Raw genomic sequence first — 22,777 nt, 5'->3', positions numbered from 1 at the left:
GCTAATTTAACATAATAAATGAGAGAAGCTCTGGATAACTGGAGAGCGTGGTTGAAATGGAAGAGTGAGTTTTTTGAAACAGTATAAAATTGGAACTGAATGTTGTGGAAGTAACTTCTTCTGTCAGAGGTGGATTTATAAACCTGTAGGGCTTTATGGCGAGATGAATATGTGTCTGTAAAAGGAAAGTGAAATGAAGTGATCGCTTAACTCTACTCACATTAGAAGGATGTTAAATACATGTTCTGTACCTTGTCCGCTTCAGCTGTGGTACCCACTCTTGGAACACCATCTCTTACTGATGTGTGGAAGGCCACTAGAAGACAATTCTGAAGATTTGGGGTGTATTAAAGGTGCCTTTAAGAGCGTATTTAATTCTGTGCTATTTTCTTCCAAGTGTGTGAACGTTTGTGCTTTGAGAGGAACTGTGATGTTGAATACTTCATCTGAAGGGTTTCCCATCTTAAGGCAGTAATACACGATATTCTGCTAGATCGACACCTGGAGAGTCGTGTCTGACACACACAAGGATCTTGGTTTGAGTTATGATATTCCCTTCTCTGTGTATCTGTTTTTCAATTAGGAAAAAAAAGAAAGCATTACAACAGACTAGGCCAATAAGAAAAAGCCTCAGTGTCACTTAATCTGCATCTTGCCACTTTGTTATCCTCTTAGTTCCCAGGCTATTTTATGTCTTGCAAAGCAGCTCTCTGTGCCCAGGTCCCGGAGTCTTCTGTGTATTAATTTGGAAGCAACAAACAAGTGTGTTTAGTCAGAAATAGTTTGGTGTTCAGTGGTTCGGTCTCTGGTTCTGACTCAGCCCTCACGCCATGAAGAGCTCTCTCTGCCACTGGGGACTGGGTTTTGTGTGGAGGATATTATGGTAAACAGTAAACAACCCCAAATTTCCATTAAAATGTTGGGAATATGGTATGCTTCTACTGCTGTGAACCAACGAGGATTGTACCAATAGGTGGGTAAAAATTAAAGTTTTAAAATATGTTGAAATATTTCGTTAATTCTGGTCATATAAAGAATTGTAATAAAAAGTGCCTGAAATGAAAACATGTTTTAAATTTTTTTTTCTAAGACAGGGGGTTATTCATGGCTTGCTACCTATGTAATATTTAAGAGCAGCATACATTTCATGGAAATGGCATGCAAATGAAGGATGCTTTTTTTTTTTTAGTGTTTATCACTATCATGCAACCTGTCAATCAGTGTGACAGCTGCTTTTAAATTAACTCATTTTTAGTAGATTTTACAGTTTCTCAGATGCGTATTTTTGCTGAAAACGTCTACCTCTTTCTTCTTTAGAGTATGAAGGCTGTAGCTTGAGGTGTACTTGACATTATCATTCCTCTGTTTATGCTTGTCTGTCTTAGAGTATCGAAGTAAGAAACTCTATTTATAATTTTACAGACCCGAAAGACAAATGATGAGGGAGACATAAAATAGCATATGGTAATAAACTGGTTAGTGTATGGTTAGATTTCACAGGTGCCTAATAATTCCATGTGATAAATGATGGTATCATGCATTTAATTGACAAAAATGAATTCTTAACTTGGCTTAGAAACTCAGTCTGTTCTGATTTTTGGACTATATTATATATATGATAGATTATTTTTAAGTAATCATGAATTTGATTATTTTGAAATATTGATTGAAAGCCCAGCTCACGCTTCTTGATGTGATATGAACAGACATTAGGAAGAAAAACGGCAAGTTAAAATCCTTTCTGTATATAAAACCTCTTTAGAATATGGCACTTTTTTCATACACATCAGTATGTTTGGATAATAAGTGCAGTCTGCTTTTATCATGCTTCATTTAAACTTCAATAACAAATATGATTATAGGCATATATCTTAAATTGCAAGAGATTTCTTTTAGTTTATGTTTATGGAGGAATAGATGGTGTACTACATATCCTGAGACTGATTTACAAGTTTATGTGCACAAAAAAAAAATTAAAAAAAAAAAATCACTTTGGAGAAATCAAATTATGTAACAGCTGGCTTTTCAACTGCAGAGTTAAACTTCTATGCGTGCTGTAATCCAATACATTTTTCTGTATTTTATGTAAGTAAAACTCTTGCAGTGGGCTACAATTCGTTGCTGCTATGAATGAAAAATATTCTTTTGTCACGTTTTTACTTGTATTTGGCCTAAGTTGTGTAAATCTAATCAGTCAGTCGAACCGCTGCTCGACAGAAATGCAGAGATAACCTTTGTTTTCTGAGATTAAAATAATAAAGTTAACATTGTGAAGTACAATGAGAAAATGGAGTACAGCTAGCTTCTATAGTTACTTGAGAAAGGTTCTCTGGGAAAATAAAGCAATCTTTCAGTTCCTAATTACTGAAGGTAAATAATGCACCCGCCAGTGAAAGCAAGTTTGTGCGGGTTAACTCTTCAGTGAAGACAAGGTGAGCTTCCTTTATGTTTTTTGGATATTCTTAGCCTTGCATCATTTCGAGAGTGATGTGCGACTAGCACATTTGTTACTCCTCCTTGTAACAAAGGTAGATTCAAAGGAAACAAAGTGATTTGCATGCTGATGCTCAAGACACTTAGCATAATGCTTTTGTATTTGCTAATTAGAGCAATAATGTGTATGTGCAATTCTTCTAAATGACAGGACAAACTTGCCCTTTATGTGCACTTGTTTAGGTAGTACAATAGTACTGTGATTTTTTTTTTTTCTTCGTGTACTTAAGGTTCTGTCTCATAAAGTGGCTTTTAGCTTTCATTTGTTGTTTTACTTTTTGTTTATTTCTATTCTTGGCACTCCATGAGTATACTTTTCCTTGTCTTTCCTGCAGAATACTGGTACTCTAGTCCTAATGTCCTATCTTGTGAGTTCTTTATCAGTACTGTAGCACCCTGATACCTGTAGAGGCAACAAGACTGAGGGAGAAAGTGTATTTTATGTGGTAGGCTTTCTCTCACCTGTTGATACGCTGCCTGTTGTGGGACAGGTATGTCATTAAATCTATCGAGACATCCCTGTATTTTTTGGAACATACTAGGTGCAGTTCTACATCACTTGACTGTTAGGATCGTGCAGCTGCGTACGTCTGTGGCAGTCCTAAGCACCTATGATATTCCTACATGCTGATCTTCAAAGCAATAACTACTCAATTCCTCTTTCTTGATTTCTTGTAGAATAACAGTCCTTTATATATTTAAATTACTGTTGCCATATGTATCAGGGACAGACTTTTTAGTAGTGTCTGTAGCAGTAGGACCAAGAGGTAATGGTTTTAAACTAGAAGAGGGTAGATTCAGCCTAGATGTAAGGAAAAAATGTTTTCTGATGGGGGTGGTGAAACCCTGGAACAGGTTGCCCACAGAGGCTGTAGATGCTCCATCCCTGGAAACATTTAAGGCCAGGTTGGACGGGGCTTTGGGCAGCCTGGGCTAGGGAAAGGTGTCCATGCCCGGGGCAGGGGAGTGGGACTGGATGATCTTTAAGGTCACTCCTAAGCCAACCCATTCTATGATTGCAACACATCCAGGAGCCAGGAGATGGTAAGCCAGATTAAGGGAATTGATCCATCTAGGAAGGAGGGGAAGAGGAGAAAGGAAATCAGTTTAGTTTTGATTTTTGGATCGGTTTTGCTACCTCACTTACTGTGTAAGTGCACAGTAGCTGATGGTGATGGAAGGGAGGATGCTGCAGCACGTGCAGGGGGTTAAGGGGGAAGGTGAGCTTCCTCTGCTCAGCCTGAAGCTGTGTTAGCTTAACGTCACCCCACAACTGCAGCTCTCGTGTGGGAGCTCTGCGTGCTCGTGTACGGTCTGTCTGGTGATGTGTTGAATGTACAGAGCAAAAGGAGGACCTGTCTTCACTGGGGTTGCTTTGCTAGGTCAGCTGTCTGAAGTGTTTTACAGGAAGATGCGAACCCCTTCCACTCCTCCAACTCTACTTCAGATATTATTCTTTTGTTAAAATTTTCCCAAGCGTTCTGCTGATGAGGGGAAGGGTGCTGTGTATGTTTTGATGCCTTAGACGATGTGCCCGCTGGGTAGTTACAACTAGTTCATGCTTATGGTAGGTTACTTAAGTTACTATTCTGATTAAATCCCTACTCCTAATGACAGAAATAGGAGAAGAAGTGGAAAGAATTTCAGTTTGACATGTAACTTTTTTTTGAATCGTTTCTGTTCTTAAGCCTTACAGGATTATTATTGTTTCTGTAGGCTAAACCAGGCCAAATAGCTCAAGTTAAACCTATTAGAAAGCTGGCGTGGATTTAAAGACTCAGAACCATCTGGGAATGGGATCACACATAGTGGTTCTTAATATAGACAGCTTTGTCATTACCTATCTATCTGAGAACCAATTAATTTGCACTGACCTAAAGCAGTGTTGTGACACACTTGCATGTGTAAAAAGGCTAAAAATATTGTTGAGCAGAGACGTAATATTTTTATATGTATTTAATTTCAAGGATAAAATGTAAGGAGACCAGCATTTGTATAGAATGTTTTGAAAGAAAACACAAGTTGTTCCTCTGGCTATTTTTATACTTTTATATTTTACTCACTGTAGGTTTTAGGGTTTGGGTTTTTTCTGCTTTTTTAAATTACCTTGTGAGTTCCTCTGTATAAAGTGTTTTCTAGGTTTGTATAATCACTCCCCGATGTTGACTGGGTTTCTAAGTACATCTATTGTATAAATAATAAAGTGAAACAAACTTTTTTATATTTGGAAAAATTAACGCAGACATACAGCGTTTAAATGTCACATTAAAATTTATCCATATTACTGTGTAAGAAGGCTAAAAATTCTTTTTTTTTTTTTTTTTTCTTCTCCATGAGAATTCTGGGATTGGTTTTTAAATGTTACTGTGTGTCCTTTTAGGGGATTTAAATATCAGATATTTTGGGAAAATAAGATATCGCACATGTAATCTACCTGTTCGGTTCATGAAGAAGAAATACGTGAAAATGTTGGAGCCTTTAGGAGTGGGAAAAGTTATTTTTTGTGTTTCTAAACACTTGTGATGATGTGTTGTTGATGTGGAACTCCTAGATGGTGAATAGATGAGATGATTCGGTAGATAAAGTGAAAATCATACATTTATTTCTCTGCTGCTCATACGTTTATTTTTTTATATGAAAGAGTCAGGCATAAAAAAATGATTATAATCTCTTTTTGTGACATAATGCTACATTTTTATTTGATACTGAATTCTAATATGGTATAGATTTTATCAAAATTCTATTTTATTTTTGTTGATTATACAGTGGAAGAATCTGACATCATCGATCTTGAAAAACGATACTGGCTGCTAAAAGCTCAATCAAGAACTGGACGTTTTGATTTAGAAACATTTGCCCCCTTAGTTTCCCCTCCTATTCATCCATCTCTGAGTGAAGGTACGGAACTTGGATCAAACGTGCAAGGAAATGATGTGCTGTGGTGTTCAGTGCCTGATAATTTGTTGATGTGCAAATTTTATAGCTTTAAAAGTGGGCCTATTGGAAAATATATTTTAAACTTAAATTACAGAGGTTCATTCCACTGAGGTCTGAATGGTTGAGAATGAGAAAAGATGCTTGAGAAATCTCTATTTGTTGGGAAATCTGGAATGATGAAGGAAATGATGCTTTTGTGTGGCGCATTTCTATTAGTTGTCTGGAAATGCATTAAACTTTATCTATAATTTGCCCTGTATTGCTTAAAAATTTGATTGGGTTCCTTAAGATTCCGTGATGGCAAAATACACTGCTGCCCCTGAATGAGATAAGAGCAGACCATTTTTAAACTGACAAACATGAGTTTTATCTATTAAAGCATGCTGAATTGTCCAAGTCAGAAGTTGCGTCATGCAGGCAATGGAAGAGTCTTCCCTTCTAGTGCAAGTTAAGGAAGATTTTGTTCAGAAGGCTTGGTCAGGAGGTTTGCATGGCGCAGTGCAGACATGTTAATAACCAAGCTGGTCTTTCAAGTCGAAGCCACTCTGGTAATAACTGGAGGTTGCAATTGTCTAATTGCCATTTACTGCACAACATAAAGACAGTAAATAACATCCCGCTTACATGCTAGTCTTTGTCTGCAGTCCTAAAGTGACAATTTTTTATCACCAAATGACCAGCTTTACTGACCAGTGGCAGTGGTAAGAAGATGGGATATTCTTCTGCAGCGAGTGCAAGCTGTTAAAACACCAGAACTTATGTTCGGTTCAATAGGGATATTAAATAGTGAACTTTATCTACTTAGTGCTATAAATTTATACAGCTGCTGCGGGGAAACTTGAATGGGTTTTGGTCATTCTGTGTGTCTTCTGTGAGTAGGGCAACTGAGTCGCCACTAGAAAAAAAAAATAATAATCATGGGATTAAAAAAAAAAGTTATATGCACTGAATGAATAGAAGTCTTAAATCCTTTGAAGGCTGGTAACTAAAGTTCCTGACTCTCTTAGGGCCAAACTTACAATGGTTTTCAGTGATTTTCAAGAGAGTTTCTATCAGGCACTTTGGAAAAGCCAAAGCATTTGGCATCTGAGTACCATTACTATTTTTTCCTTTGGCTTTTGTGAAAGTGCTTGTCCTGACCGTCCTGGCTCAGCTGTACCCTCTATAAATCAGGCATTACAAGGAAGGTGTGAGAATAAGGCTGCTGTTCAGAAATCTTGATTCCTTCCCCATCCCCAGTGTTGTCTAGCCATACCCGAGTGATCTAATTCACCTTTAAAATGGTCTTGAAGTCATCAATTATCTTTATTACACTTCGTAAGAATTAGTTATCATCATAAGTGTTTGTACTTCTCCTTGAAAATGTTAACCGTTCACCCTTCATGTAAATGCTCAGTCAGATTGTCAGCTCCTCCAGCCAGATGCTGTAACAGGAGATGCTTTTGTGATTTGCAGGTTTGTTTAATGCTTTTGATGAAAACCGAGACAATCACATAGATTTTAAAGAAATTTCCTGTGGGCTCTCAGCATGTTGCAGGGGACCCTTGGCAGAAAGACAGAAGTGTAAGTATGAGAAATGTTAATCATTAATTTTAGAGAAGCTTTTCAGTTTGAGCAATGAAGTTGAGTTGTTTCCATCTTTTTAGAAATTTTTCTACCGAACAAGTGTATGTCTGAGAGGTGACAGACATCAGAAGTGTAAAAATTAGAGGAATTTTAGATATCAAGGCTTCCATTTATAAAGGATGATTAAACCTAATTCTGTATTTTTTATAACTTTTCCATAGCTTCATATAAATTGTCAACCTGTTTGGCGGAAAAAAAACAAAAAACAAAAACCCCAAAACATTTCAGAAGTTATTTTGCAGTGTCGTGCATTATGATGCAGAAATGTGTGTATCTCAATATAGAAAGTGCAAACACCTGTTCATTATATATAATATAAAATGAAAACCTCTTTGATTGACTTGTGGTAAATAGTGTGTTCTGCTTTGTTTATTGTCCAGCTTTCAGCTGTCTCCCTGCAAGGTTCTTGTGTTTTGAAATAACCTTTGTTCCATACTTCTCCAAAGCCATATTGCTGCAACGTAAAAGCTATCATTCACTGGAAATTTCTGGATGCACATATGCTCCCTGCTCTGTCACATCGGAAAACACGGCACAGAATTGCAGGAATCTAGATTTCAGTTTATGAAACACAGCTGCTCCATTTCCTCACTACAACACATGCATCCTGCCTCATCAAAACTGTCAGCACTAAATCATGTTCTCGTGACTCTGCAGACTTACATTCTGCAAGGAAAAAGAAAAAAAAAAAACCCAAACGTTGAGTGGTTCTGACACAGAAAAGTAATTTTTTGTTTTTCTCAGTTTGCTTCAAGGTTTTTGACATTGACCGGGATGGTGTGTTGTCTCGCACTGAACTCAAAGAAATGGTGGTTGCACTTTTAGAGGTCTGGAAAGATAACCGTACTGATAAAATATCTGTAAGTTATATTTGGGGTTTTTTTATTCATTTCTGTCTGTTTCATACAGTCATACTTCAAAAGTAGGAATGTGGCTGTTGTTTGAGCATGGTTTCAGTGAAACACAGGCTTCCTTGAACTACCGTAGTAGGAGTATTGATACCTGGATGTAACAACTTACATAACTCTGGCCATTAACCAGAGCAGAATGATTTGACTATAATTCATGCTGTTTGAGATAAAGAAACCTTAAGTACAAAAGTACAACTGTCTGGAAGCACTCAGCTGGAATTACATAGAAGCATCATCAACATTTCTTACAGTTATATTTTCATTCTGAACACACGGATCCAGAGTGCTGCGAGAATTTCACTCTTGTTTTCTAATCCTTTTGTTTGTTAAGGAATTGGACATGGGTTTGTCTGAAATTGTAGAAGATATCTTGAATATGCATGATACCACAAAGGTAGGAATTTTTATACCCTGGTATCTTCGGTTTATTTATAAGAAAGTAAATAAAATCTCATGTTTCCTTTAAAGCAGAGATGTGTCAATAAAATAATCTCTTTCAAGAAATGTCAGTTTTCCATTAAAATTTTCCACGTTGTTACGTGAGAGAAAGAACATATTTGAATTTTATAAGCCATTTTTATATATGAAACTAAACCAAAAATACATAACCAGATGAAATTAATTGGAAGCCTATATTGTTTGCAAGGCTTTGCTGTGCATAATTAATAGCAGCGTTAAATCTGATGCCTGACTTGCTCTGGAGAAACTGTTCTTTTGTTTCATGGTAAAAATGATCTTGTGAAAAAAGGGGCAGTGCATGAATATATTTTACGCTACGTAAAGACACGTTATCCTCCTGTGCTGGAACAGAACTGTATTAATTCCGTAGTGACTTCTGCATTATCATTATCAAACTTCTTTGCAATAATATATATATACAACCGGTGAACTATATACGACGATATTGTTTCAGAGCTAAGTATGCATAAAACTATGGAGGCATCTGTCCTGACTGTCGTGACACGCGGCGAGGAGCCTTCGTTTATATTGTGCTTTATAGTTAGCTGTAAATCTTTAATTATGTTCTTGCTTTTTCAAGATAGGTGCTGTCATCTGCAAACAATATAGGGGACGTTGTTTCCGTTATTTCATCCTTTGCTTCGCTAATTAAGAGGAGTGTCTGGAAACTATAAATAATTTAAGAAAAAGCTATAAAGAATGTCTAGAAATGCTTAATTATTTGTTTGAATAGTTGTCTTGCCTGCTTGTACTTCAACAGAGTGGCGGGCAAATATTTTATTATAATTCTTTCATTAGCAAAGCAGTAGAGAATACAGCCTCAGTGAGCTCTTTCTTTCATCCTTTGAGGTTTTTATTCTTTGCTTTTTTAAAAAGGGTAGTTTACAAGCAAGCATATAGCAGCCTCGTTTCCACAAAGAGGCAAAAAAGAAAATTCATTTCAATGTAGTGCTGGAAAGAGCCGATGATGCAGTAATTACATAAATTACTTCACCTTTTTGTTAGCTTTGACCTGTGTGAACTTTGGAGAAAATGGTTTGTAAGAAGAGGCAGAGTAACTGCCACTGCTGTATAAAACGGCTATGAATTATATTAAAATACAAATACAAAACATTGTTCTTGACACTGAATTGTTGAAAATCAGAAGGTCCTCTGACATTGGTCAGTGTTATGCTACTATAACTTTGCAAGTGATTAAGAATTAATAGGAATCGTGTTGTAAGGTGAGATCATAAAGACTCGATGATCCAAAATATTTTTTTCTCAACCCACAGAGGAGGATGGTGGGTTTCTGAATGGATGCAAGTATCTACATGTGCAGAACTTATTTGGATGATCAGAGTCTTAGATTGTCTTTGTCTTGTTTTATTTCCTACAAAGTGATTGCCCTGAGTAGTCATGTACTGCTTCTGCTGGTTTCATGGTTTGAGAAAGTACCACTACTGCACTTGGGCGTGAGTGCTAAACCTGAATGATGGAGGGCAGGAGAAAAGCTTACGTGTTCGGCCTCTGTACACTTTTTGATTCTCTGCGTTTCATATGTTATGCTAAAACTGGATTTTTCTTCTTTCACTGGATCAAATTTTATTATCAGAGTGGTAGTTGCTGATTTTTATCAAATCACTGGCTTTGTCATGTCTTGTATGACACGTGTAATGAGCATTTTAATAAAAATAGGTTAATGGTTTGATGGGTTTTCCTTCCCCTTTCCTTTTCCTCCCTTTAAGCTTGGACACCTCACCCTGGAGGACTACCAGATATGGAGTGTGAAGAGTGCACTTGCCAATGAATTTTTAAATCTACTTTTTCAGGTATGTTTAGAGGAAATTTAAATTTGAACATGATGGTAATTAACTCACGAGCTTTTTCTGTGTCCACAAAAGTGCAGCATCAGTGTTGGGCCAACATGCTTACAGTTTTGCCTGTTGCAATAAGTTATGTGGTTTTGCAGTTGGGCACTACCTCGATGGAATGATTCCCTACTTGATTATTATTCTTTTCAGTGTACGGAGATGCCTAAAGCATAATTTATTAAAGTGAAGGTAATGTACTGTTTACAAAATGAAATTTCAAGTGTATCGGCAGTTACATTTTCAATTAGAAAAATGCTGTGTTCTTAAACTGTTGTTCTTGCAAATCTTTGCCAAGAAGGTGGCGCAGGAAATGAGAAAAAGTACTGCTAACTCTTTACAACCACTTTCCCTTCACATTTTGTTAAAGCTGTCTAAGGAACCTTTCACTGCTTTCTTAATGAAGCAGTCCTTGAGAGCCGTGGTATCATATCACTATTGTGTTGCACAAGCTGAGGATTAAGAGTGTACTGAATTTGTTTTTAATTGAGCTTGAATTGGATTTTTATAAATCCTTAAACCAGTCATATTTTAGCATTGCTTCACTTTGTGCAGAAAAATAACCCTCTAAGAGTATTTTCATTCACTGCAGTTTGTTCCATACCCATTTTCTGTAGAGGTTAATACTTTGAATTTATATAATAATAATCCTAATGGAGCCTTGAAGATTTGCCCTAATTTAGTATTCACCTCCAGCCCCTTATGACAGTCTTGGCTCTTCTGGGGAGGGCCGGGGAGAACCAGTGGGCTCCCTTCTCATCTTACCAGTGAAGCTTCATCAGTTACAGGGTCAGGTTGTAGCAGAAAAATATTTCATCAGAGAGAAGCTGCGTGGGATTTTTTTTTTAATAAATAATTGTTGCGAGAGGCTACCTTAGTAGCATACTAGAGCTTCTCCTGTTTCTGATCCTAGACTGCTTTATAAATTGTATTTTGAACTCTGCTTTTTCAAGGACTCTGGGGTGACTGAGTGAGAGTATTCTGAGGCCATCAGCTACACTGCAGCTGAAAAGAATAAAATCACAAAGTTCTACAAATTTTTTTTTTAATCTCTAATTGCATCAGGTTTTGCTTACATTGCAACCTTTTCAAGAAGGCCTGTCTTTACTTCTGGACTGTCTGCCATCAAGTATCCTGTCATAATTTAATATTGACAAACTAACAAAATATCTCTGCAGTATTGAGGGAGAATGAACGAACATTTAATCCATTTGTACACATCACCATTTTTACACATCGCTTCTCGGAGGACTCAAAATATTTTTTTTGTCCTGACAGAGCTGCTACATTTTCATTTTAGTTTTTTAGTTTTATTCCCGTGGATAACTTTATCGTGACACACCCTCATCTCATGCTTCAGGCTCAACAGCATGCTCGCGCAGGACAGAGTCTGCCATTAATTTGCCTGAGCATTTGAACTGTCATGAGCTTGTGTGTCTCATCTGCAAGCAGAAAAGCTAAGTAGTCTGAGTGGAGCGCCTTGGGAAGCTTGTCAACAAATTGGTTTGTTTGCGGCGGGGTTAGTTTATATGACGAATCTGATACTAGCACAGTATTACATGAGTTTAGAAAGAGACATCAGAGCCAGCTGTGTTGTGTGTGCTGGAAAATCTGTTGCTTCCCAGCAGCTAATGGCCTTTGTTTTATTCAGAATGTGAAATGGTCTCTCTCACACTGTAATATAAATTTAAATAAGATATCTCACCAGTCATTAGAAATCTCCAGCTGAGATGCAAATTGATAGCCTCAAAAGAGACATAAGGAAAAGACGATAAATCATGTTATGAGTAGCAACCAATTTGAAAACCATCTTGGAAAGGAGACAGCTGACCCTCCTCCCTGCACTGGGAAACAAAAGACCCCTGCAGAGTGTGCTCCCCTCTGCTCTCGCTCCGGCCGCAGGCCCTGGGGCTGGGGAGCTGCTGGGAGAAACCAGCCAGACCCCACCACAGCCTAGAGAGGAGTCAAATATTGGCCATCAGAACAAAACCCCACCCAAACCGGGCAGCCGTCTAGGGGATGGGGCCTTTTTCATCTGTGCTTGTTTCAAAACCAACAACAAAAATGCAGCAAATAGCATCAGTCGCTCAGATGATGTCCTACGATTCTGAGTGTTTCCAGTGGTGACTGGTCGGTTGGACTGCTCTAAACTTCTCCCTCAGTCTCTTCATGTGCTTGTTTTCCTTTCAGTCCCTTATTTTTTTCCTTTTTGTTTTCCTTCAGTCCCCTCATTTTTTCCCTTTCCATTTTTTTTTTCCTTAACCTTTAGCTTATCCTCTTCCAACAGCCTGCATTCTCCCAGTTCCTCGTTCCCTCCCTCCAGTACATACAGACATCATAACTTTTTGTATATCCCCCATGTGACAGTTACTCTGATCTTTCATAGTGTGTGCTTCAGATCGGAAAATACTGAAAATTCATTTTCTGTTCACCTTAATTTGTCTCGGGGCATTTGACATTCTTGGTAGCTTTGTCTTTACAGCAGGAACAGTTTGTGAATCTCATACTCATAGCTCAAAAAGACTTCTTTAGTGAGTGATTTGTTCAATTTTAGGTAATCTTGCTACATAATTTAAAAGCATTTTCTGAAAAGTCCCATTAGAGTTGTTCTTTTCTTTCGTTTCCCTAATGCTTGTTTCACAGTGATAAAACTCTTGACAAGGATGACTTTTCTTTTTCCAGGTGTGTCATATAGTTTTGGGGCTACGACCTGCCACTCCAGAAGAGGAGGGACAGATCATTAGGTGGGTGCTTTGTTCCGAGTCTTAAACGGGTTTCAGAATCACCTTTGAATATCTTCAGAAGGACTGTAATTTTCCCGTTCCAACTAGTACTTCATGTTGTTCATTCTTTATGTGCAGAGGCTGGTTAGAAAGAGAAAGCAGGTATGGCCTTCAGCCAGGGCACAACTGGTTTCTTATTGCAATGCCATGGTGGCACCAGTGGAAGGAATATGTCAAATACGTAAGTATAACAACAACAGCGTGTACTCAACAAGTGATTTCTTTGTAATTGTGAATGTGCTGATGAAAAAAAGAGTGTGGAGCAATTGACTGCTCAACCAATAACGCTTGAAATTCAGCATCTCCTGTCTCTTAGTGGAAAATAATTGTTTTGCTGAATCATCATCGCATGGTGAGCTTTTCACTATAATTTAATTAAGCTGTCCTTTCTTTCTGTGCTTTCTTTCATCATTCCTGCACGTCAAAATAATTTTTTTAATAAAAACATACTTTCACAATAGTACTTCCCTTAAGTCTTCTGATCCATTTGATAATAAAGCTACCTGCTTTGGTTTTGACTTTGCTTGGGCCGCAAATACTGTGCGTTTTCTGGGCAGATAAATGAAGGAATTGGTATAATTTGATTTATAGGCAGTGATGAAACATAGTTCAGTACCTCATGGTAATCAAAGGAGTCCTTCTAAAACCTTATAGTTACAGGGTGCTCTTTAATCCTGTTCAACTAAACTATTCAAGTTAAAACATCACTATGAATTTTACAAAACAAAGCATATTTAATAAAATTAAATTTGAGATGGGGATATTCTTTGCACATTACACAAGTGAAATAAACTATTTCTCAAAAGAGTTTTGTATAGCGATAAGCAATCATATAAGTATTTGAGTTGGTTTATAAATATAAATAACTAAAAATTTGCATAAAACTGCAAAGTATGCATTAATTAACCATGTCATTAGTTATTCTTTGTGCACAATGAATTGGACAAATGATGGCTTCAAAGAAACACTAGGTAATTTGATTCTTGATGTAATAGATGTGCACATGATTTCATACCTGATCCTTCGCATAGTAGCACAATGCTCTTAGTCACTCTGTCTGCCTCTCGAGCAAAGAGAACACTCCGATTTTCAGTGAAACTCTATAAATGATTACTGTAATTCCAACATGTATTTTAGTCTTATTTTTGTACTTTTAGCTGCACTGTACAGATTTGTTATTTGACAAGACACTGTGTTTAGTGATGGGATAAATAGGAGACAACATAAAACAGGCAACACCCCTTTTTTTCCAGTGTGTTACTATGATGCTCACCCCGTTTTTTTTTTTTTTTTTTTTTGTTTTCTCATTTATTGCCATTTATTGTTGTGACTGGTGCTGTAAATTGGGTAGGATTCTTCTTACATCTTGCCTGTACCGGGCAGGCAAGATACGCTTTTCAGGGGGATGCAGATTTTTTTTTTTTTTCACCTTTCTCTTGCCCAAATGTGAGTCAGATTGGATTTGGAATGCTCTTTCTTCAAAGGAAACAAAGGAACTTTGTTTCAAAACAAAGTTAGGGAAGGCTAAAATGCTGCAGGTTTGAGGAAAGAATTATTTTTTTCTTCTGCTTGTTGTTCTCATTTAACCATATGAAATTCAGCAAGGACAAATCTTCAAATATTTATAATTATAGCTGTCTAAATGGTTGTCTTTTTATATATCTAGGTAGAGAAAATAATCCCGGTATTTCACAGTTTTTACAGTGTGAAGAAGAGTCCATTTGACTGGTTTAACACTTTTGGCTGTTTGTTTCTGCAGATTTTTTTGTCAGTAGATGTAGAAAATATTTCCCGATGAAGCTCATTGTGATTATGCAAAAGTGGTCATACAGCTGTGAAATTTGCTGATTGGTTTGGCTGATGCTAAACATCTCTGATTGGCTTGTAATTGACTTTTTTACTTGCCTACCAATTTTAGGACGCAAACCCTGTTGTGATAGAACCTTCATCTGTCTTGAGTGGAGGTAAGAATTCACTCGTAGCTGCTGCAGCCAATACTTCAGAACAGGGAGAAGACAAAATGGGAGGTCTTAATTACTTCAGTGCAACAGAAGAAAAGTTTTCAGATAATATTTCTACTGCATCAGAAGCCTCAGAGACTACTAGCAGCAGTAAGCATAACATCTTATTTCCTTGGAGGTTTAATGTAGAACAGGTTTTGAGAAAACTACATACTGCATGGAGTCCTCCAGGCAAAAAGATAACACAGTTGAGAGTGCAGAAGTGGCCTACATGTGGACGCTGGTGAATTACTAGAATTTTTTAGTCTGTGGTGAATAAACAAGAAGGAGTCTTGTTTAAACAGTAATTCATCTTTTATGCTATGATTAGTTTCCAGAATTGTTTTCAAGATATTGTCCTATTGTTTGTTTTCTGTGTGGATTTTTTTCCCTCTCTTCACATTAAGTTGTTCCTAACTCAGACCTAGTTGGTATTGCACTATGTTTTGCAAGGAGATGACCTCAGATACTACAAAAAGGAAAGAAGCTGAAAAAAAATTAGGAAGAGCATACTTACAGTTTTACAGGGCATGTGATCTAAATGAGTTTATGCAGATTCTAGGAGCCATCTTTTGTGAAAGAAGAGATTTTTAGTGATGATTTTCAGTCAGTTCTTGTGAGAATTTGAGATGTGGGTTCGTTTTTTTTTCTTACACGACATCTGAATGTTGCATCTGGTATTTAAAAATCTGTATCTTAAAACTGTAACTTCAGTTTAAAGTAGATAAATAACTGTTGATCGTTTTTAGGGTACAGGTTGGGGGGTTATAGAGGAATGGAGACAAGTTTTAGTTTAAAGGTTGGTTCTTCTTTTTAGCCTGAAATTTAGATTGCGTTCTGCATAACCAAAGGGGGTTCTGTAAGAATAAAAATTTGCGTTTTCAAAGAGAAAAAATTAAAATGAGGCATTATTGCTTATACATTCAGTTTTGTATATAAAATTTTCAAGAGTTTGATAGTCAAACATCCAGACAACAAGCAAATGCCAAACACATTTGCTTATGCAAACCTAGTTAGGCTGTTTTCAAACCAGTATATTTATAAGTATCTGCTTTGATATCTGGATCTCTTATATTCACTTCTTTCCCTTTTTCTGAGAGTAATAGTGTATTTATCACTGTAGTTTGGAAGAGTTGCATGTTTTACTAAAGTACGAAGGATAGCAACCTTCAAAAACCTTTTTTAAAAAAACAAACAAAGGATACAGGAACTCATTCATTCATGGTTTATGGAGTCATGACCAGAAACTTTTTTTTTTTTTTTTTTTTTTTCCCCCTTGTATTCTGTTACAGATACTCTGTACCCTGGCACACCAGGGACTGATGTATGTTTTGCTAGGCAGCATAATACTTCGGACAATAATAACCAGTGTTTCCTTGGAACCAACGGGAATACTTTGCTACAGCTTAATCCTCAGAAACCAGGAGCTATTGATAACCAGCCCCTAGTAACACAAGAACCAGTGAAGGTAAATGTGTCTGAATCATGTGAATATAAAGAAAGTATCTTTTAGTGTACTTTTATCACAGCTTTTTATATGTTGGGTTTTTTTCAGCTAGTGGATTAATTCTAAATTAAGCTATGTTCAACTTTAAGGCTACTACTGAGTGTTTTGTGAGAAGCATTCAAAATGTTCTTTAAAACTCACAAATGGAAAAGGCATTTATGAAAACACAACTTTTACCTTTAAATGTAGAATAGTTTAATAATTAAACACTTCTGTGTTTTCGTTCTAAATAGAAGAGTTCATTGCTGTTGCATAAAACCGGAAAATAGTTAAACAGTAAAAGAAAGCTGACAGTTTTTCCATTATTCATGCAAACAAAATGTAAAACACAGACCAGCACCATCACTGATGAGCGTAGATCAGGTTTCTCTATGCAGTGTCTGAAGTTGTCGGAGAAGGTGACACAAGAGAAACATATCACAAATTGTCTGCTGGACTGACTTTTTAGAGAAATGTTAAATAGTGAAACTTGAGCATTAAGTAGTGTTACGTTTTAAGTACCATCTTTCAGTGTGAAAAGTTTTTTAACAATTTAAAACTGTCCTGTGTTTATGAACTGAAATCATTGGAGCTGTATATTATTTATTCCACTTGAGATTTAATAAAATCCCTTTTTATTTAAAGGCTGCATCATTAACAATGGAGGGTGGAAGATTAAAGCGATCTCCACAACTGATTGAAGGAAAGGACTACATAATGGTGCCAGAACCAGTTTGGAGAGCACTTTACCATTGGTACGGAGCAAATCTGTCCTTGCCCAGGCCGGTAAGTTGCGATTATTGGCACTTTTTGTTTGCCATAAGCACCAAGATAATGTAAGCAACCTGATGTGTCCCAAATTCTGCCCATTGTACAAGGTAATCATTTATGGTCATCTCCCACTTCATCCAAAATGGATAGTCTAAAGGAAAAGCCTTGAAAAAGCAGTCTCAGAAAGGGACATGCCTAGAAAGTTGTGGATATTTGCCAGGAGATTTGCAGCACAATCCCCAGGAGATATACAACAAGGACAGAAGCGCTGCTCAACTGACCATGATGACTAAAGCAGACACAGTTTAAGAAGGCTTGTCATCAAAACACTCATCTTTAAAAGCTAAGATAAATTTTAAACTAGTCTGCAAAACCAATAATATTAGAACTGGGGCACCTGCAGCTTTGAAAACGCATTTCTTCTCTCTTACAATTTGATGAAGGTGGGGGGGGAAGGTAACAATTGCTGTCCTTCAAGCTCAGTGTCATAGAAAACACCATGTGCAAGGTTGAGTGAAGGTTGAAAAAGCAGAGAACAATAGGTGATCCCGGTGAAGAAAACAGGCGAAGACTATTCTTTGTCAAAATGGTTGCTCAGAAACTCTTCTGAGCTGTAGCTGCCAGCTGCAGGAGTAGGTATTCCTAAAAAGAATTTGCTGTGAGTGTGTCAGCTCTTGAGTACTGCACAGACTAGTGGTGCTGTTCAGCTTCTAATCAAAGGTTTTTTCCGTACAGCATTTATCATAAGCAATCCCACGGGAAGTAGGTGCTAAAACTGAGTTGGCATCTACTGGCTAAGGCTGTGTCAGCATGATTCTGGCCAGCTGTGTTCAGTGCTAAAAGCAAAGACCAGGAATCTCACCCCATACGCTCATCCAGTCAGGCCCCCCTTGGTTTAGTTCTTCAGTTTTTATTTTTGTTGCAGGTATTCTGTATCCTGGCCATGTGAATACCATTTGTTATTTTGAGCAGATCATATATTAAAAATAAATAGTTCCTTTGTGTCATTCTTCTTTTAGTATTATGATAACTGCCTTTTTTTTTTTCCAATGAGTAATTAAAAATTTTACTGGTGAGACAAGTGATGGTCATTCTCATTCTTCAGCACAAAATCAGTAACCTCCAACCTTATGAAATACTCATATGTCAGCAAATAATTCATAGATGCTTAATTCTCACATTTCTTGGATTCAACTGCAAGCAGGAAAGCCAGTGTATCTCACGAAAATTGTGAAAGAGTTTTACAAAACAATTAACATAAGTATTTCTATCGTATAATTAAAAAGTATTCACGGATAGGGAATACCGCATTTTTATGTCAACAATTATTTAATTGCCTGTAGTCACTTAAAGCCTTGTAATAAAATGAGCTAATTAGCAAGAGCCTGTCAAAGATAAGGTTGTATTTGTACTTGTGTGCAAAGTTTTGTTAAAAAATTTTAAAAAAAAGAGGAAAAACTTGAACTGAAATTGACTTTTTGTAACTAACCCTGGTATTTTCTGCATTAAAGCTGTAGTGTCTTCAATTAAAAATTAATTTGGGGCACAATGCAGAATGTACTGCAGAACGTAATTTTCAAATGTGAAAGTGCTATATATTAAATGGAATTGACTTAAGTGGACTAAAAATTAGTCTGTTTTCCCAGTGAGACTTTTTTTTTTTTTTTTGGTTGCAGTTAAACAGCAACATTTCTAAAAGAGAAGCAGTAATTCTATAGCAATAGCCTTTGCTGAATCATATAATTTACTTGCTATTTATTGAGATATCTCTGCTTCTCTGTGTGTAATACTGGAAAACAATTAACAGGCCATAATCATTTGGGGCTAAATCTGGCATGCCTTGAATTAGAAAGAATGAATTTATTAAAAAATAGCCTGATATTGGACTCAAGAAACTTTGATGTCATTTGGTCAGTTGACTCTTAAAAAAACATTGGAAAGCTTCTTCAATTTCTGTTGGGTGTATTTATTCCTTATAGTGGTTGGTTTATTTTCTGTCAGGTAATCTCTTACAGGAGCTACACTTGAAAAAAGTCACTGAGGGGATTTTTTTTTTTTGATGGTAGCAGCAGAGTTTAGGTGGTTGGTGTCACAAAGACTCAGTGTCAGAAATGGGAGAGAATTAGCTGTGTGATTTTTTTTTTTTTTTAATTTTTTTTTTTTTTTTTTTTTTACGATTTGGTCTGTTAGCTGTAGTACTGACAATTATTTTACAGTGAAAAACTCACTGGCTTCTGTTACCCTCCTCCCACACATTCTCCATGGAAACAAATACCTTTTTATGATCCAGAAGAGGCCAGATCTCTTCATACACAAACTAACGTGCTTGAGGTTTTTGCGATAGGGTCATTAGAAAAGAGATTTCTGTTCAGAATGAGAGAATTAGTTTGGGTATCCTGTCTGGAGGGAAAAAAAAAAAAGTATAAATAATTTATGTATAAACTGTCGCTTTTCAGTCCATAATTAAGGAATATTTTGACACTTCGAGTTCAAATTTGACACTTGAATTCTTGAAGACCATTTGATTACTTGCGACTGTGTATACAGGCACTCAGAGTCCTGGTCTCCCACCCTGCAGTAGGGATTGTTATGTTGTTTTTTTTCCAGAAAATGTCATCGCTATGGTTCTTGTTGTAACTGAAGTTTGATACCGTGGCACTTCAGTATGTTATATTGCTTCTCACAATTTAAGCTTAAGCGTTTTCTTCTGCTTCACATGGTCACAAAAATAGTGAACAGTCCTGCCGTTTATGTTTGTCAACGTTTGGGCAGATCTAGATAGCAAAATCTCTAGAAATGGTGACTGGAAAAGCTGCATGTTCTGGGGTACTTTCAGCTTTTTCTGTCAACATAACAACACACGACAGAAGCGGGCTTCGGTCTGTTCTTACAATATGAATGTTTTAATTCAGTCCTGTAGTTCAAAAAGGTCAGAACAAATGTCTTACTCGGCATGCGTGAGTTTTTTCAACGGTTGTGAAACTTGTATATTGAAGTACGTACCGACTAGAATTCACGAGGTTGATTGTAGATTCACAATGTTTCAGGAATTATAAAAATGCTGTGTTGTATGGGAAGCTATGCTCCACTAAAGGTGTTTCCTTTTGACAGCCTACAACTAATAAGCTTCAGAAAGTGCTTAGAAATCAGGAAATTGTTGTTTCTGTGGATATTTGCCTAAGACCCCGTAAGAAGTTCAGAAGATTTCTCGTCTCCTAGTAAAACACAGTTTATTTATTATTTTTTTTAACCACCTGCTTTAATCATGACTTCCTGTTGCTATTGGGATTTCCCACCCGTTTCAAACAGCGGACTCTAAAATGCGTTTTAAACGTCTTTACTAGGTGATCAAAAACAGCAAAACAAATGTGCCTGAACTCGAGTTATTTCCTCGCTATCTGCTCTTCCTGAGACAGCAGCCTGCCACTCGAACACAGCAGTCAAACATCTGGGTGAATATGGGTATGATGAGCCTGAGAATGTTTCCTCAGCATTTACCTAGAGGTAACTTAAGAATGCAGCAAGAATACAAGTGTGCAGTTTCTAAGAAAGCAAGACCCCCAGCTCTAGAAGCTTGCTGCCACTGTGCTTGTACACCAGCTAATCAACTGTAAGGCACGATCAGCATTTGGTAAAGATTTAAAGGCTTTCCTCCTGTCTTCTCTTAAAAGGAAGAGGCATGAGGGGGCAGTTTTGGGGAAGTCAGTTAAGTCGCGTAGTGACTGCAAATAGATTGGTGAGTTGAAAGTGAGAACTGAGCACTGCATAAACTAAATGGCCAAGCAGGGCAGATCTGCTGAGTCCTGTTGGTAGCTGATTTTGCAGCCGTAGCATAGATGAATTTGTGTGTTGGGGTGTGTGTGTGTATCTGATAGTACAGGGGTGTAACAAATGAAATCATTGTTCAAGCCAACTGCATCTGAGTTGGGCAACTGGGCTCTAATGCCCCAAATGATTTAATACTCTTGAGAAAGCGATTGCATTAATGGCATATGAAGACTATTACTGCTGCAATTTAGAAAGACAATTCAGTGGCAAGTGTAAATATCCAGCTAAATTGTGCCGTAATTGCCATGATCGTGGCGGTAACGCTCACCGAAAGACTGTACAAGTAATGGGCTAGAAGAATAATCTTTAGATGGAGCTTCACATTTCAGCTGAAGTGTGTTGCAGGATTCGTTTTCTGTTACCAGTTTGTGTGCACAGTTGCACACCTGCCTTGCACAACAGGTTTGAAGCAATACCTGATGTTCACGTGCATGTGTGTTTGGATACACACCGATATATTCATCCACAGTAACATCTCTCCAGAAATGGGCTCACCTGACTGCTGAAAATTAAATCCTTTAGCCTTGCTAGTGTTAGCCTGTGTTTAAAAATCTCATGCAGATGCTCAATTCTTCACTGCTTTGGTAGAATCTAAAATTTAACGATAGCAGCTGCCTGCTTGATCAAGTTCCGCTGCAGAAACTGCCTGCTACCCAAATTCATTTTTCCTACTTGACCTAATAAAATGGAAAGTGCTTTGTTTGGACATCCTAAAACGCTCAAATTCAAATAAAGAGAATCATCTGATGTGCTAAATTTGATCTTGATTTGGAATTATTTTGCTCCGCACTAATTTATTTGTCCAATCAGTTATTAATCTCATTGAGTTTTCGAAGATGCTTTCTTGCTGTAATCTTACAACTAATCCTCTGATCCCTAATCTCAGAAAATGCTTTTTGGTTTTTTAAAAAAAAAAAAAAAAAAGCAGCAAACTTTGCTTGGTATACTGAAACAAAACTGATGCTTTGCTGACTTACAAGACGATTACAGTATAATTTTTCTCTCTTGTTAAATTGCATGTAATACTGCATCTTTTCATGTGATCCTATTTATTTTATTTTGACAGCGAAAGTAGAACAATGTCACTTCTCTGGTTGCTTAAGTAATGCAGTTGCCCAGTTGGGTTTGGTTGCATAATAAAAGCTTTTCATGAATGTGTTACAGACCTGTCTCTGTGAGAAGTGAGGAACTTCCTAAGTTTAAATTGAAGAAACTCAAAAAATAAAGCGTGTAAAGTTGGTCTCACCTCTTGTGCCAAAGATGTTATAGAAAAGAGCAACCATCTCAACTGATGGAATTGTGTTGCAAACACGGGGCTGTTGAGGAACTCTGGTGAAAATCCTAGGCATCTTCACAGAATGTGTTTTTAGGAATTTAGTTATTAAGAATATTACTGCTGTGAAACTACCAGGCTGATTTCATCTTCACAGAATAGCACTCATCTCCATAGAAGAGCTGAAGCAAAGTCGTGCTAGTATAGTCGGACTGATTTTATTGGGTTTGACTTTTTTTTTTCTTTTACTTACAATATTCTCTCAGAAAGAAAACTCTCATGAAATTTCCAAGTCCTTTATTTTGAAAATTACTATCGTTTCTGATTCTTTTTAAGAGGAAAAAAAAAAAAAAAAAAGAT

The 22,777-nt window shown here is 37.0% G+C and overlaps 1 protein-coding gene across 1 annotated transcript in view; it reads left to right on the top strand.

Moving 5' to 3' along the window:
- Positions 1-22,777, top strand: part of USP32 (ubiquitin specific peptidase 32) — a 70,710-nt gene that overhangs the window by 30,909 nt on the left and 17,024 nt on the right. Inside the window, exons 6-16 of the mRNA XM_026861811.1 lie at positions 5,260-5,391; positions 6,886-6,993; positions 7,801-7,916; positions 8,299-8,361; positions 10,154-10,237; positions 12,959-13,020; positions 13,138-13,240; positions 14,978-15,170; positions 16,352-16,527; positions 17,191-17,331; positions 20,661-20,926. Of these exons, the coding sequence (XP_026717612.1) occupies positions 5,260-5,391; positions 6,886-6,993; positions 7,801-7,916; positions 8,299-8,361; positions 10,154-10,237; positions 12,959-13,020; positions 13,138-13,240; positions 14,978-15,170; positions 16,352-16,527; positions 17,191-17,331; positions 20,661-20,926 (1,444 nt within the window). The remainder of the gene's footprint in view (positions 1-5,259; positions 5,392-6,885; positions 6,994-7,800; positions 7,917-8,298; positions 8,362-10,153; positions 10,238-12,958; positions 13,021-13,137; positions 13,241-14,977; positions 15,171-16,351; positions 16,528-17,190; positions 17,332-20,660; positions 20,927-22,777) is intronic.

Source organism: Athene cunicularia (genome assembly GCF_003259725.1).
Source record: "Athene cunicularia isolate RWA chromosome 19 unlocalized genomic scaffold, athCun1 chr19_part1, whole genome shotgun sequence".
NCBI classification, from domain to species: domain Eukaryota; kingdom Metazoa; phylum Chordata; class Aves; order Strigiformes; family Strigidae; genus Athene; species Athene cunicularia.
The sequence above is the reverse complement of the archived record's forward strand: the minus strand, read 5'-3'. Positions and strand labels throughout refer to the sequence as shown.